This window comes from Argentina silus (assembly GCF_951799395.1).
Source record: "Argentina silus genome assembly, chromosome: 4".
Classification (NCBI taxonomy): Eukaryota; Metazoa; Chordata; class Actinopteri; order Argentiniformes; family Argentinidae; genus Argentina; species Argentina silus.
The window spans coordinates 15337226-15355036 of record NC_139658.1 but is presented as its reverse complement, the minus strand read 5'-3'; the positions used below and the strand labels follow the sequence as shown (position 1 = coordinate 15355036).

Sequence of the window (17811 nt, the reverse complement as noted above, 5' to 3'; positions counted from 1 at the left end):
GGAAGAAATGCTAATACTGTAAACAGGAATACTAAATAGGTTTGCAGTTTTGAAAGCACTATAAATGTGTGTTCAGTGTCTGACCTTCTCTCCTGTTTAGTTCCTCAATAGTTAACTCTAATAAAAGGTTTGAAGGAACCTTTACTGTCAGGATGTGGTGTACCAACTTCACAGACTTGATTGTAAAAATACAAAAGAAAGAGTCAGTGGAAAATAATGATGACCAAAACCCACAGGCTTTTCTGAATGAAGGTGTGCCAGTGTGCTAGTGTCCTCTGGACACAGGCATCCTCAATAGGTAAACACCAGGTCAGAGATGCTGGGCACCAGCAGGTCCCCAGATATCATCTCATTCACCTCTGGGGTGCAGTAGTCCGGGAAATCAAAGTGGGATCCTGAGTTGGCGTGAAAAGCCAAAGAGTCAAAGTCTTTGTCCAGAGCTGAGGAGCAGTCCATCGGCATGCTGTCAAAGGTGGCATTGGAGATGATATGTAGGATCTCCTCATCCAGCTCCTCATCTGACGAGGCAGAGGAGACCATGGAAGAGGAGGTGCTGGAGGTGGGGGTGGAGGAGCGTCCCGAGGAGAGGGAGGACCCCCTGGGCTGAGGAGGAGGAGCCGACTGGCCCCTAGGCTCCGCTGGGGGACCGTGCCCCATGCTGCCCCCTGGGATTCCCTCCAATGTGAGGCCACCAGGGAGGGTGCAGCCGGGCTGGGAGGAGGAGAGGGGAGCTTTGCCTGGGAGTTGGGCAGCAGGGGTCTGCTGGCTCGGGGGGATAGGGGGAGACGGCTGGTGGAAGCTCCCCAGGGACGCTGCCTTCTGATGGTCCTGGAAGGCAGCCGCTGCTGATGCTGCTGGGGGGGCGACCACCTCTACATCCACTGTGTCGTCATCACTGATGCCCTCGTCGTAGCCTCGGAACTTACTGCTGCCATTGAAGCTGCCTCTGTGTTTGGAGGTGGAGGGTGTTCGTACTTTCAGCCCTCTGCTGGTGGAAGTGGAGGTTCTACCTAGATGGGATTTGCCGGACTTCAGGGGAACCTTGTCCCCAACCTGCGCAGATGCAGAGCTTTTGCTCTTCTTCCGGGGACGGTACTTGTAGTCGGGGTAGTCGGCCATGTGTTTCAGCCTCAACCGCTCCGCTTCCTTGATAAAGGGTATCTTCTCGTAATCAGGAAGTAGCTTCCAACGCCTCCCCAGACGTTTGGAGATCTCTGCGTTGTGCATGTCCGGCCACTGCTCCATGATCTTACGCCGCTCAATCTGTGACCAGACCATGAAGGCATTCATGGGCCTCTTGATGTGGCCTGTTGCCGTCTTGCACCAGTTGGTGTCTTTGTTGTTGGAGGAGGGAGAGGGTCTGAAGACATCCTCTCCCCCCTCGTCTGCACTCTGTCCCACCACCAACACCTCTTGGCTCTGGTCTCTGTGGGTCTCCATGACTGCTGGGTCTTTGTGCCCCCTATGCTGAACCATGATGCAGGACGGTGCTCTACTCAGAGTGGTAGCTGGACTCATCCATAGTCACACACGAGAAGGTCTTACATCAACTTTTGCTTTTAGCCTACGACAGGAAAGGATAAATCATGAAAAATCATTATGAGTCAATCAGATTAAGGTTGTAAAGTGACATAATTCTGCACTGCACCCTCCTACAATTCACACATTTGAGCATGAAACATCCATAACCTTATAGTTCCCAGTTAATCACAAATGTATATTCTTGTATCGTTTGAATGCTGATAAAGGCTCTATAGCCGAAATGTGTCCATTTGTGACTACTGCTAATATATTTGCAGAAATTATAGCAATCGTGAGTGCTGACCTTATCCAAAATGATTTTCTGTTAACACTGTAAAAAGGTTGGTATGAGATACAGTGCTCTGCGTAAGTAATGGGACAGTGATGAATTTTTCTTTGTTTTATTTGGATTTGAAATCAAACAATTACTATGAGTACCGAAGGTAATGGGACAATTGGCTTGACAGGTGTTTCTGTCACATCATTTGTGCAGGCATAAGAGAGTTTGTTTAGTATTGATTTGAGGCTTTGTGTTTGCCTTTGGAGTCTGCTATCTGTTTGTGTCTTACAACATGAGGACCAAAAGAGATGTCAATAAAAGTCAAGAGAGCCATTATTAGGCTGAAATCTGAAAAAATATCAGAAACATAGCCAAAATCTTAGGCATGCAAAAATAAATAGTTTAGAACATCATTAAAAAGAAAAAAAGCATTGGTGAGCTCAGCTTTCTCAAATGGACTGGTAGGCCAAGGAAGACTACAGTGGATGACTGAAACCCCAAAACAACTGTCCCACTGATCAGGGACACTCTCCAGGGGGTAGGCGTGAATGTGTCACAAACTACCATCCGCATAGTTCGTCACCACTCAGAGGCTTCACTACAAGGTGCAAACCACTAGTTATCCTCAGGATGGTCAGGTTAAAGTTTTCTAAAAAGTACCTAAAAACCCTGCAGAAGTCTGGAAAAAGGTATTGTGGACAGATAAGATGAATGTTATCATGTACCAGAATGATTGCAAGAGGAAAGTTTGGAGAAAAGGGGATCTGCCCAAGATTTATAGCATACCACCTCTTCACTGATGATAAACATATTTTCTGCTAGAGTACAAGCAAATGCCTCCAAATTCATTGTAGTTCTTGTTGTTTAGAGTATGTCATTTTGATTTCTCAGGTTCTAACAGCGAAGCCAATGCTTATTTAATTGTCCACAAGGTTATGTTTAGAAACCTTTGGTGCTTGTATTTGTGGGGTGTCTTGTATTGTCACTAAAAAAAACTGATTAGAGGAAAAGTTATTGGGGGAAACGTAACTGTCCTAGATTCAACCAGCTCAGAACATTACTCTCAAGTTATCCAGCACAGAGCAGAGAATCACCTTTAACAATACTCTCAAATTAAAAGGGCAATCTGGGATTCAAACAACAACATACCGGTCACCCTGTAACTTCTTTGGTTGTGGAATGGGGCTGAAGAAATGTAACCACTCTTAAATTCATAGGTGGAGATATGGATGCAATGACTGACCACAGAAGAAACACAAAAGACTTACCAGCTGTTCTGCAGGTCTCAGTGTTGCTGCCTCAGGACTGGATGCTGAGTGTGTGAAATGCTGGCTCCCTCTCCTAACGCATGGCATGAGTCTGCTGATGCAGTGGTGAGAAGGGGAGTGGAGGAGAGAGGAAACTAATGCTAGTAGTCCACAGTCTTTCTGTCTGCTCCACTACCAAGCTGTCCCGGGCTGGCTGCATATACACACACACACACACTCACACACACACACACGCTCTCTTGCTCTCTCTCTCTCTGCCGCTCTCTTCAGCCTGTTCTCTCTTTGTAGGGACAGCCCCCTGTCTGCTACTCTATAAACCTCACAGGCGACATCTCCTCTGACACAAACTCCTCCCCTTCTACCACACAGAGCAGAAGGAGTGTGTGTGTGTGTGTGTGTGTGTGTGTGTGTGTGTGTGTGTGTGTGTGTGTGTGTGTGTGTGTGTGTGTGTGGTGGGGGAGAATGTGTCCTTACAGTGCAGCACAGTACCAGAGCAGGGAAACTGAGAGATGGAGTGCGAGGCTTAATGGGGAGGTGTTAAATGTTTAAATGTGAAGTGCAGTTTTAAAAGAGACCTTGGAGTGAACTGTCTGCTACCAGACGGTGTGTGTCTGCATGTTGAAATCACAGTTGCATAACAGAAGGCTGTATATCTCAGGGCTCAACATTAAGCCTTTCTATCGACCTGTCCTTCGGACACTCTAACCAATATTTCACTTTTTTTTATTGCCTCTCATATACAATCAATAAAAGTCAATAAAAACAATAGCGGACCGACATGTGATTCGCCAAATAAAGTACAGCAATGTACAATAATAACAATGTACAGTAATTGATACTGTTTTAAGGTAGCCTACATGTTGAAATGCATGGAAATTATGTTTACATTATCAAAAGGCATTTTCAATAGGAGATTAACAGAAACAAATGTATTGTATGCTTAGGAAACAGAGGTATAACGTTGGTGTGCTATTCTTTGATTTAGCAAAAAGAGCTACAGCATTATGAGACAAAACATTTAGCAACAAGAAAACAAATCTCTCCAGTGTCCGCCACTTTATGGTTCATATGTTGTATATTATATAAAAGACAAGGGGTGGGGAATTGATGTTGTTTGTCATTGCAGGTGTTATCAAGCTGTGAATGCATCGCTGTACCAGTAGGTTAGTTGTATAATATCACCTGGAAAAAAAACAGGAAATTCAATCCAAAAAACTATGTTTTTATTAATTTGAACCATTTGATTGGTTGCCAGGCCCAAAGTGACATTGATCAGCAGCTTTACAAGTTGAAATATGTTCTATTCAAGGTGCCCGGAGTGCGTGGATCGAGCCATGATGGTGGAGGAGCAAAACGTGTCCGCACCATTGAAACTGGAGAAAAGGGTGGAGCCGCTGTGTAAACCGTGTTCAGTGTGATCCCCAGTTCTCTTTCAGTCGACTCTGCTCGACCTCACACTATGAGATGCGCACTCGTGTGTACCTTTCGCTGAAGACCCCTATTCAATCATGCCTGGTACAGGCCAGGGAAAGGTCCAGGTCCATTTCTCCGCCCGTCCGGAGGGGTCAGTTTCATGTCGATCACTCTCCTTCGTGGCGTCCTCCCCAATGATTCCGTCTAGAGGCTGACGCATCAGCGACTCCTACAGCTTTGGAAGAACCCATGGAGTTGGGGAGAGCCCGCCTCACTCCTGAGGAGTGTCACCAACGTATACGGGAGGGTAGATGCATTTACTGTGCCCAGTTAGGCCATTTCACATCTGGGTGTCCGGTAAAAGGCAGGGCTCATCAGTCCCTCTCGTTGTTTCACTCCTACTCAACTAATTGTGTCATCTCAGACTCTGAAACATCCTGTATTTGTGGACTCCGGAGTGGATGAGAGTTTCATGGACTGGAGGTTAGCTAAAAGACCCTTGGTATAGACGTTGTTCCTCTGCCCAAGCCATTAGATGCCAACGCTCTGGATGGTCGCCTTCTGTGCAGAGTTACTCACCGCACAAGACCTATTTGACTTCTTTGCGAATAATAATGAGTTTTTATTTGTTCAACTCCCCTTCACAGCCTCTCATTCTGGGTTATCCCTGGCTCGCTAAGCATAACCCCCACATTGACTGGTCCACTGGAGAGGTTATGGGGTGGGGCAAGGTGCTCACTCTCATGTTTTTTGTCTGTTCTGGCTTCAGTGTCTCCTCGACCGTCAGCTTCTGCTTCTCCTGCACCTCTGGAGCCTCCAGCGCCTCCTGGGTTTCATGTCTCTTCACGTCCCCTGGTTTCATTGGATTCCGATTTCCCGGACCTCTCTAGTGTTCCCCCTTGTTACCTCAACCTCAAAGAGGTATTCAACAAGACCCTTGCCACCTCTCTGCCTCCTCACCAGTCCTATGACTGCACCATTGACTTGCTCCCAGGATCGTCTTTTCCCAGAGGGCGTCTCTATTCCTTATCGGCCCTGAAGAGGGATGCTATGAAGGAATATATTGACTCTTCCCTAGCTGCTGGTATCATTCACCCTTCATCTTCTCCTACTGGGGCTGGGTTTTTTTTTGTGGACAAGAAGGATAAGATGCTTCGTCCCCACATTGACTATCGAGCCATTAATGATATCACCATTAAGAACAGGTACACCCTCCCCCTTATCTCATCTGCTTTTGAACTACTGCAAGGCTAAGATATTCACTAAGTTGGACCTCCGTAATGCCTATCATTTGGTTAGGATAAGGGCAGACTCTTGTTTCAGACTCTTGTTAATGACGTTTTCCGGGATATGTTGAATCAGTTTGTTTTTGTGTACCTGGATGACATCCTTATCTTCTCCCCCGATGAGGAGACCCATGACCAACACGTCCGCCAAGTTCTCCAGCGTCTCCTTGCTGAGTGGCCCCTGCCTATGAGTCACAAGCTGGTACAGCGGTTTTTAGGGTTCGCTAATTTCTATAGACGGTTTATCAGAAATGTTTGTACTATTGCTGCACCTTTGCATGCTCTCACCTCCTCGTCTGTTAGATTCCAGTGGTCTCCCCAGGCGGACCAGGCATTCCGGAGGTTGAGGGAGAGCTTCACTTCAGCACCCATTCTCACTCTCCCGGATCTCCGGCGGCAGTTCGTTGTAAAAGTGGATGCCTCGGACTTGTGCATCGAGGCTGTCCTCTCCCAGGGGTCACCAGAGGACACAAACTTCATCCCTGCACCTTCCTCTCCTGAAAACTCTCTCTTGCCAAGAGGAATTATGACGTGAGGAACAGGGAGCTGTTGGCTGTCAAGGCGGCATTGGAGGAGTGGCGCCACTGGCTGGAGGTAGCGGAGCATCCTTTTCTGGTTTGGACTGACCATAAGAACCTGGAGTATATCCGGACTGCGAAGCAGTTCAACTCCAGGCAAGCCAGGTGGACTCTGTTCTTCAATAGGTTTATGTTCTCCCTATCATATCGGCATGGTTCCAAAAACATTAAACCGATGCTCTGTCTCACCTATTTGACCCAGACTCTACCCCAAGGGCTCCCACCAACATTCTGCCACCTTCCTGTGTGGTGGGGGCTTTGACATGGGGTATTGAGGAGGAGGTCAGACAGGCGGGTGTTCAAGTACCGGAGGGCTGTCCCCCGAACTGTTTGTTTGTCCCTGTCTCCATCGCTCTCAGGTGATCCATTGGGCCTACACCTCCCTCATCTCCTGTGACTCTGGAATACGGAGGACTCTCTTTGTGATCAGGCAATGTTTCTGGTGGCCGTCCATGAAGAGAGAGGTTGGAGAGTATGTGGCTGCCTGTCTTGTGTGCCCCTGGAACAAGGTCTCCCAACGCCCACTTCCCAGTCTCTGCGCCTGCTTCCTGTGCCTCATCGCCCCTGGTCTGACATCTCACTGGACTTCTGTAACAAGATCCTTGACACAGAGGTGGACTCAGTCGGTCTGGTAAGGGCAAACCCCGTTTATTAATTATCATAATTATCATTTATTATTATCAACCCAGTGGCTGTGCATCTTCGACTCCCCAGATCCCTGAACGTCAAACCGGTAAAGGAGAGCCCCCTGGTCTCCAAGCCCCCCCACCACCCCGGTTCATTGATGGAGGGCCTGTATACATGGTTAAGCAGCTCCTGGCTGTTCATCGTCGGGGTCGTGGATAATACCTGGGGGATTGGGAGGGGTACAGTCCTGGGGAGAGGTCCTGGGTTTCCACCAAGAACATTATGGATCCAGGTCTCATCCGGGAGTTCCACCAAGCCCATCCTGATCTGCCGGGGACGTCAGGTGCCATCCCTAGAGGGGGTACTGTTACGTCTTGTCTTGTTCATTAGTTTCTTTGTCTTTGTTTCATATTATCCATTTTTTGTTCCTGTTTATTTTTGTGTCTCTCACCTTATCTCTCATTCCAGACACTTCACTACCTGCCGTTGTGTGTTTCTCGCCTGTGTGATCATCTACCCCGCCCTGATTGGATTCACCTGTTCCTCATCATCATTCCCTGTGTATTTAGTCTGTGTGTTTCCCCTGTCTCGTTGCCAGTTCGTTTTTGTGCCTTAGTGTCAAAACGTCCCAGCGATTTTCTTAGTGATTTCTTGTCTACCTGGTTTTTGATCTTTATTAGTTTTTTCGAGTTTGTCTTTTGCCTATTCCCTGTTGGATTATCCGCCTCCTATTTGACTGACTACCCGTGTACCATACCCTGCCTTGCCTACCCCCTTTTTGGATATCTGCCTCCCTACATATTGTCTACCTGTGTACCGAACTCTTTTCTGGAATTAAAGGATTATTCTTTTGGATTAAGCTTTTGTCCCGAGTTGTGCGATTGAGTCCTCTGCCTTGGTCTATAGCCTTTACAATCCATCTGCCACATCGTGTTAACACAACCAACCCCTGTTAGTATAAGCACTACATTATGAAAGTAATGCATACAGTGTGTGAGAGATACTGTAGTCAATACTTGGCAATGTTGGTAGAAATGGGAAAGCCTGATCACTGAACTGCAAGCTTGCACTTTTCTGTCATTTTTCCATATTGTTGGGCTTTCATCCAACAAAATCCTCCTGGTCTGCTTCCTTCAGGCACAATACATCCAGTCCCCTGGAGGAGTGTCTGCCTGTCAGATGTGTTCACTGATGTGACGTCGGCCTGGCACGGGTTAGCGTGGCATGGCTGGAAAATGACAACAAGCCCAATCAGCGGGACGACCTACTTCAAGGCTCACTTCAAATCCCCCAGCAGACACGTCTGGAGATTATAGCTGTTGATGGCAGGCAGGAGGATTGGAGCCCCCTAACCCCACCCCCCCCCCCCCCACACACACACACACACACACACACACCTCCCCTCTATGTCCCATTCTATCCCATCTCTACCCCCTTAACCCCCCTCTACCCTGCCAGAGAGGGGGGCACTGGGACATGTCAGGGGGGTTGCCCCCCCCCTTCCCATTTCCTTCACACGGGGCACGCCTGGCGGAGCTGTCTGCCAGATAAGGACTGGGAGGGGTGGGGGTGTTGAGCAGTGAGGGGACTACTGGGGGGTATCAGGGGGTTACCATTCTCCTCACAGATAGATCCATTTTCAGGGATTAGTGGGATGCTAGATAACTGCACAGCGAGGGTTCTTCTGCTCTCATTTCTGCCCTCTTCTATCCCCCCTTAGTTTATTTTGATTTCGTTGTCAAAATAAACTATTAGAGATGTTTTTTGCCATTTGATGATGCCATTTGAAGACTTAACATATAACACTGCTGTTATTAGCATACAGGGAACCTATTCATGTCCTATTGAAAAATATAGATATTTTTGTGATTTTAGGGTTATCTGTTGGATCTTCTTCGCAGTGGGTAATTGACTCGTTTTTCGAAGGATAAGTACTTTTCAGACAAACATTTTTGTAATTTGACTTTGCAAATTTTTAAGGAAAAAGACCACTTTTTAATAATTTGATCATGACCTATCTTCCATTATGTCCTCTCTTTCGCAAGTATTTTTTAATGGTCAGATTTCAAAGATTTGTGCTAAATTACAACCAATATGTACATATAATTCATTAGTCTAGATCTCATCCAACTGGTGCTACAACCATTGCTATAAAAGCCTGGCTACCTGGCGGTACATGTCTGTCATTCTTCTTGTGATGGAGCACGACATCGACAGGTGTCCAGAGGGCCAGCGTCCTTGGCTGTACCAAGGTTGCTGGTTCATATTTAGTCTTAAAGGTCCAGTGTGTAGGAACTTTGAAATAATGATAAATGGCCATGATAAATGTTAGCGATCAGGGAATGAGATCACATGATGAAGAACGTTCAGTGAAGAGTGCTCTTTTGGTTCACAAAAGATTCCTAAAATCTGGTTTCGAGGTGAAGCATTAGCATTTACATACCATTTTTACGTTTTGGTGGTTTACAGGGATTTTTAATTTTCTGTGTAGCCACAGAGGGCAGCACAGCAAAAACGACATCACAAGGAATGTTGCCGACAGTGTCTGCTGAAAGATGCAATACAAATATTTGAAGAAAAGTAAACAATTCAGTACTGCTGCTTCCTTATTGCCTGCTCCTACCCATAGCACAAAAAATGTTGCCTGCACAACAAGAAACTTTGTCGGGAACTGCAGACATACCCAGGGTAGCCAGCTGTCTAGTAGCATCTTCTAGCCTACTCTTCATTAAACCTGCCAACATGGAACATATAGTAACAACAGCGCTATCGGAGGAATGACAGGCTCTCTAAACTCTGATTCTGAGCTCTGTCTGTTTGGGATGAGATGATGTCTTTCCAATGCAAAAGGTCAAAGGTGACTGTCTGGCTGGAGGGGGGCAGATTGCCTCTAACATGTGCACTAACTAGCAGAGAGCTGAGAGGGGTCCCCTCCCCCCTTCCTGTGCATCTCACCTTTGACCCCTGTCCAACGGAGCAGATAGGAGCAGGAGAAGTGACCGTGACCTTCCCATCTCCCCAACTGACCTCAAACCTCTTTAAGACATCTCCTCCCCTCCCCCTCCTTCACACGTATCCTCTCCTGCTACTGTCTTTTTCTCAGAAACACACACAGCTTTCAACACAGGCTAGTGGTGGAGGAGAGAGGTGGAGGAGGGAGAGGTGGAGGAGAGAGAGAAGATGCACAGCCTTCAACAACATGTAGACTGGTCTTGTAAATGTACAGTGTGTGAAACATCCCCTCACTGGAACTGAAGCTGATGAGAATGAAGATTGTCTCTCCCCCTGCCTTGAGTTTGAATTGGTCCTTGATGTTGAGTGCACTTTGGCTCCCTCCAATGACAGAGGGGGTTCTGGAGGGTCGTGCCATTCTTGGGGGGTCACAGTCTAAGGGGGGGGGGTCACACTCTAAGTGGAGGTCATGAAATTAAATAAATAAAAGTGTGGCCATGTGGCGTGGCATCGACAGCTGAGGTGCACTTTAGACAACAGGCTCCCTCCGAGGGCCAGAGTGATCCCCACACACTCAACTCCTCTCTTATTCATGAGAGACGCACATCATTAGACACACACACACACACACACACACACACACACACACACACACACACACACCTTGGTCAGCTTTTTGGCTCAAATTATGAGATAAGAAATGGGGTTTGACACAGGACAGACATCAAAATCCATATTGTCGAAACCCACTCCTCCAAGAGCAAGACGTATCCTAAGAGTTAAGTCTCATCTCACTCTTATTGGCCTGGACAAGGGTGCTCAACCCTATCAGATCCCAATAAGGGGTATGATGGATCTGCTAATCAATAGTTAGTTATCTTTATTCCTTATTATATTTTATCATCACTTACACTTTTTTTTATCTTATTAATGACCAAAAACAAGTTAGAAAGTTATGCCTTATCAAAAGCCGCAAAGGACAGGAAATTCAAAATGAGCACCACCACCCATAACAGCACTGACAAGGTTTGCCAGCACACAGCTTTGATACCTGCTATAGTGCTGTACTGTATGTTGATCTACTGTACTTCAAACAACATGTACAGTACTCACCACTGGGCAGGTTGCTTAGGATTCAAAGCTTCTCTCTTTGGTCTTCACCATACATCGTCTATGAGCATGTGAATGCAATATTTTATAAATTGAATAAAAATTGTATTACCTACAAACTTAACTCGATGCAGTGCTCTGGGACATAACCTGATGGGACCTAAAAGCCACAATTGCTGTAGGTCTGACTAGAGAAACCTCTTAATTGTTATGCTATTTTTTTAAGCTACCTGGTAAACGAAAACGGCTGAATTAATTGTTACAATACTCAGGTGATGTGTAGACATACAAAATGGTATAAAAATCGGTGGTCAAATGGCTGAGAAATTAGCAAAGGCGATTTGGCATTTTCAATGGTCGGCATAAAGAAGCCACAACTAGGCCAATATAATTATACTTCTTTATAGGTGTAACCAAACCTATTTTCAACTCTAAGAGTAAATATAACTCAAGTGTCCAATTCAACTGATCAGGTCAAACCATTACTTGGCTATTCCTTGTTGTACCCTTCTAGAAATAAGACTCAGCAGAAGTCTCAAGTTCAATCTATTCTTGAACTGTTACTCAATTATTCCATGTAAAGATTCCTTCTATTTGTTTAACCTTAAAAAAATAAATGATGAGGACCCAGAATGCAGCCTCCAACTAATTTGATTGGTCCACCTCATCTTCCTATTTCTGGTCATTCCATCATGGATACTGTCTCTTACTATCACCATTTCGCATGAAGCATCATAGCATCATAGCTATTGAAAAAGCTAGGTCAGTGTTTACCTTCTAAAAAACTGTGTTAAAATACGTTTTGAACTGTTCAGTAGAAGGACCTCGCATAGAAGGGGCAATGTTGGGAGTTGTAGGAATTGACTCAAATGGGCAATTTGGAACATCAGGACTGATAAAGGCATTCAAAGCTAGATATCTTGGCTCAGAGATATTTTTTTGTGAATGTGTCTACTATTGAATAATGAAATCCACTGGATTACATGGTAACATTCTGCTGTCAGAGAGACATGTAGAGGGCATGATGATGAGCATCATATAGAAAATCAAACTGTATCTTGACAAAATATTCGTTTTTTTGAAAACTGTTACGAGAAGAATGAAATAGTAATTTGAACCTCTCTGCAATTGAACAATTCAGTTGTGACCTTTCTCTTCTTTGGGACTTATGGTGCCTGGTGTTTTTCTGGCCAAGCCAAAGAGGCATACTGTGTTGGCACCTCCCCCGCTGGCACTGAACTGTTAAACCGTGGATACTGTGTGTGTGTGTGTGTGTGTGTCTGTGTGTGTCTGTGTCTGTGCCTGTGTATCTATGTGTGTGTCTGTGTTGGGGTTTCTGCAGTGCACTCCACAGTTCCTGTGTGAACACAGTGCCAGAGGTCAGAATCCTTTACCAATTACTGTCTGCCTTCCAGGCAGCCTCAGTCCTGGATTTAATATTCCTTCCCCTCTATTTTGATCATGGCAGTGGGGGTATGCCAGCATGATTCCCTCACCCTGTGGGACCTGCCTCCCCTGTAGCAGCTTTGGTGTTGATCTCTCTCTAAGGCTACATGGAGTGCTAGCTGACTCCTTCTTGCTGGAGTCCTAAATGAACAATGGATTAGTCCTGGCTGAGTATTGGCTATGTCCTGGTTGCATCCTACAGTAGTGCTGAATTCTGTCTCAGTCCTAAGTAAACAATGGATGAGTCATGACTGAGTCATAGACTTACACTGACTGACCCCTCACTGTGTCTCACCCAACGAGAGCAGCACCTGCTGTGACCAGCCTGAACAGGTCTGCAGGTAAATATAACACAAAATCCCGTCAGAACCCATTACAGGGGGAAATTATGATAAAACCTTTAGTCAGGGGGGGTACTCCTGAGAACGAGGTCACTTTTGACACACAGACTGATATAAAAGACAATGGTGGGTGTGGAAACTATCACTTGAAATCAACAGCAGAGCAGAAAGATAAACCGAGTCTAGTGGTTTAAGAACTGAAGCTGCCACGTTCATGTAAATTGTGTCACCATTGTCGAGGACAGGGAGGAGCGACACCTGGACCATTCTCCTCCTATTGTCAAAGGTGAAGCAGGACTTGTTTCTATACAGAAAACCAAGTTGAACTCTCAAACTCTTGGTCAGTTTTTCAAAGTGCGTTTTAAAACACAATTTATCATCATTCCAAATGCCTGAGTTCCTTTCAGGGTACAAATATGCAGATCATTGTAATCAATACAACAGGCTCTAGAGAAAAACATTAATTTCTTTTTGTCCTCATTCAGCACCATCTTAAAATCCATAAGCGATAAAAATAAATATAAAGACAGACAGAGGGGAAAGTGAGCAGCGATTTACTGCCATTTAAATGCAAGACAGAGTCTAGGAGCCGGCAGTGTGACTACCGTGCAGGGCCATAGATAGTCTGAGCCGTGCAGGCAGCCCCTCTCAGCTACACCAGGCTGGAGATAAAGATAATGACCTCTGACTGAGACTGATGGATGAGAAGAGAGGGATGGAGAAGAATAGAGATAGAGATAGAGCAAAGAGGGCGAGAAAGGAAAGAGAGAGAGAGAGAGAGAGAGAGAGAGAGAAAGGGAGGGATTACCTCAGTTGAACTGTAGAGGCAGAACCCCATGTCTGGAGGGATGGCACATGAACTGTTTGTTTTGTCAAGCACATAAAGTAAGTAAAGGAGCTGTTTGTCCTGAAAGCAGTACAATACATTTGAGGTTTGCAGATGTAGTGCGGCGCTATTACCACAGGATGTAACTGGTTTAGCAGGATGTCATCAACACCAGAGGAAGTCCCGGGTGTCATCACTACAGGAAGTGACTGATGTAATAGGGCATAGGCATAGAAGTGGGACTTTATGCCCACTGCTATGCCTTCCTGGAATACCCGCAAAGCAGACAATATCATAATTTGGCTCGATTGATGTGAATGAGAATGGCTTATTCTTCCACTTTTGTTATTGTTTCTCTGAAGCAGAGAGGGGTTTCATCCATTCAGCCACAGTTTCATAAAATGATTCGATGTGCCCAAAATGTATTAACTTAACATTTTCATTATTGGGTAAGACTTAACATTAAGGTCCCCTTTGTAAAGGGTTTATAAATGGTTTATAATTAGTCAATAAATCACTTATAAACTATTTATTATTAAATTATAAACTATTTACAAACAGTTATAACTCATTAGTTTACATTGTTTGATTTTCACTTGCCAAATTTCAATTGCAATCAGGAGCCAGTTATTAGCTGCACTTATGAATGCTTTAAAAACACTGATGTGAAATAATGCAATATTATTTGCAGTGGTTGCATAGTGGTTGCACAGTTGGTAAAGTTATTTCCTGAATTGTGGGGATGATTCAGCTTGCACCAAACCGATTTAACACATGTTTACATACAATACAATGTGAAGATCTCCCAAAGTACAGTACAGCTGTCACCATTTGCCCCATGGCCCATACTTGAAATCCTGACGTCCTTGTCAACACATTCCTCATTTTAAACATGTCCACCGTGCAGGTTCACAGATTTCATTTGTTGATATATCTATCCATTACTTACCCCTTCTCTGTGTTCACCGATGCGTGGTTAGTGCTCTGAGCTGGTTTGAGTATATCAATGGGTAGACCACATTGATAATTAAGTCACGTGAGGACTCTATCCTCTGTACTTATGAAGAAAACCTCTGACCATTTATTAATGAGTTACCAACTTTAATCAATGAGTTGTCAACATTTGCAACTGATAAAATGTGAACTTAATATAAAGTGTACTGTTAACCATTTATTAATGGGTTACTAAGATTAATGAATGAGTTACAAACATTTGTACCTGAGCATAATGAATGTGTATAACAGTATAAATTCTGTATAACATCTAAAATAAGACACTTCAAGTAAAGTAGCCTCATCTTTCATAAGCAATTATGAACAGTAATGAATGTTCATAGGGGACATCAAGTAAGGTGATCCATCATCATTCATAATAAATAGTCATAAACGAATAATTCACACCAATTCATAATTAATGCATGTCTATAGTAATGACAGAGATGGTATTCACTTTTAACAAAACATGAGCCAATAACAAACTGCAGCAAAGCCACCACTTAGCAGTGGAATAAACATAGGTAAATAAATAAAATTAATTTCACATTGGCATCAACTTACTAATAAGAGGCTTGCTACAGGTGATCCTGGATAACTAGCTACTACCTAGCCTCATTTGCCATTGATTTTAGCTATCTAGTAAGAAATATCAGTGGCCCCACACAGCATACTGTATAACTAACGTGTCTCTTTTCAAGCTTATGACAAAGCCACACTGGTGTGGAGCTAGCTAAGTAGCTCTATGTTAGCCAATCATGACAGTATCAGACCATGCACATAGCTAGCTAGCTTGTCTAGCTAGTTAGTAGCATCACAAGTAAGTCACTAGCCCTATGTGATTTACGTACATCTTTCTTTCTTTTTTCGAGGCAGCAGCTGGCCATAGCCTACCGACCATTTATAAATGTTAAATCATTGGATAGTTTTCACCAAATACTGAGTAAAGATAGCAACATGAGAGAGCTGGCGTCTACAGTTCATTTGTCATACACACTTCTGGGTTTATGATGCTTTTTGAAAGTCCTTTAAAATAGGAATAATTTTTCTCTTCAAAATAAGAGTACTGCCCTATAAACGGTTTAAATGCTAGTCATGCTGAACTGTAACCAGATACCTATATGCTGTAACTGACAGAGTGATCTGTACATTGTGTCCCAGGAGCACCAATTTAATCCAAACCTACAGACCTTGGCCATCATTGCTTCAGTCTATGATTCTTAGCACAGCATTGTCTGTGCATTATGTCTCTTTCTTTCTACCATTGTACCATTTGGGCAACATGGGGCATATTGTCATTGGACAATAGAGAAACATTTTTCAATGATTACAGTATTAGACAATTATTCTGAAAAATTATAAAATATTGTTGTTGTTAATTAATATTATTATTATTTATTTTTTTATATTTTCAATTATTATGAAAGTGTACCCAGAGAGGCTTGGAGAACCTGTCATATTGTCATATTTGGGCAGACTTTGTGGTGCCCCTTTTGAAAAACACTGCTATTGCTGTTGTCCAATGAGGTCTTGCCATACCAGGAATTAATCAATAAGTGGAGGGTCTCAGTTTATATCATACCTGATGAGGGTAGTCATGATCGGGGTTTTTTACTGGAAAAACTGTTTCGGGACCTCTTAGACATGGGTGTCATCATTGCAATGAGGTGAGTAGTATGGCATCCTCATTGCAGGAAGTGTCTGGAGATGTGATGAAATGACAGCATTTCATGTCTCTGACCTATTGTGAATTTCATTTGATGCACCACGCACCATAGATCTCTTCATTACTCCTTTTTGTATATAAAGCCCTACTGCATAAACTCCTGGCGTACCTAACGTCATTATTGAAATTCAAGAACATCAATTACCTAACTCGTTCTCAGAGTTGGTTAACTCTTGAGGTTCCTCGGGTCTCCACCAAATTGTTGTGGTGTAACTCACTGCTGGAACAATCTGCAGAGAACGTTTCAGTTGGTTGCTCTGGTGCTGCTCGGGCAGTTGTTTTTGTTGAAAAATGTATTTGTTTTTCTTGTGTTTTATAATGTTGTAATTTTGTATTTGTATTATGTATGGTTGTAAACTGTGTGTGTGCAGGTCTCCCTTATAAAAACCTTGGTTTCAATGGGACTCCCTACTAAAATAAAGGTTAAATAAATAAATAAATGTCATGCAAATCTCTAAATTCCCGCAGTGTACTATAATCTCTGTAGCATTCTCTGGGGAACTGAATTTTTATTTCATGTGTATAATGCTAATGTGCAATGGGGGTATGGGGTGAGCGGAGCAGAAGGGGGATGTGTGGAGGGCGAGGTGGTGAGGAGGAGGGTTTGGAGGGGAGGAGGGGTGTGGAGCAGTGTGAGGTGGTGAGGAGAAGGGGAGCAGGTGTGAAGAACAGAAAAATTAGGGGAAATACTAATATTTACAATATTTCTACATACAGTAGATACTCAAAATGTTCTACCGTAACTTGACCAAATTATATAGTACAGTACCTTCCACAGTTCTACAAACATAACAATATTACCATTAACATTAGTTAATTACATTAACAGCGCCTCTGAGTATATTGGAACATTGTGACATGGGTTCGAATCCCAAATATGCCATGACATACGGATGGATGACTTTCACATACATTATGATGATTTTACTGCTGTATAATCTTGTTTGATGGTCACTAGATCGGTAACACTTTATAATAACACATTCATAACATCTGACAAACTTTATAATACTTTCATAAATGTTGTCAGCCTTTTATAAAGTATTTATTTAGCATCTACAGTGTGTCCTATATGACATAGATGTGTAACAGTATGTCAGATTAACTATAAAAAATGTGTCCGAATTTGCCTCTTTGGCATGCAACCAATAATTGGTTCCCTCTATCACAATTGTGTAATTAACTGAAGTGACACAAATACTTACTTGAATGAAATGTGCATTGGGTGAAGCTCTTGGATTGAAAGGTAAAGTACAGTACATGGAGGGCCAGCATGTTCAACATTTGTGAATACCCAGGGGCAATCATCATAAGGGCAAAATAACTTATGCCGACTCATTAATTAATTGTTTTATAACAAACATATGAAGCATGTATCTCCCCTATAGTAAAGTGACGTGCAAACCCAATACTCATGAATGATTTATAGCATATCTATAGGTTA

The 17811-nt window shown here is 43.8% G+C and overlaps 1 protein-coding gene across 1 annotated transcript; it reads right to left on the bottom strand.

The window, feature by feature from the left end:
- Window positions 1–291: 291 nt before the first annotated feature.
- Window positions 292–1518, bottom strand: sox12 (SRY-box transcription factor 12; the record flags this gene model as incomplete). The annotated part of the gene is made up of 2 exons (XM_083668487.1): window positions 292–576; window positions 619–1518. The coding sequence occupies 2 exons, from the start codon at window positions 1516–1518 to the stop codon at window positions 292–294; spliced, it is 1185 nt and encodes a 394-aa protein (XP_083524613.1).
- Window positions 1519–17811: the final 16293 nt, after the last annotated feature.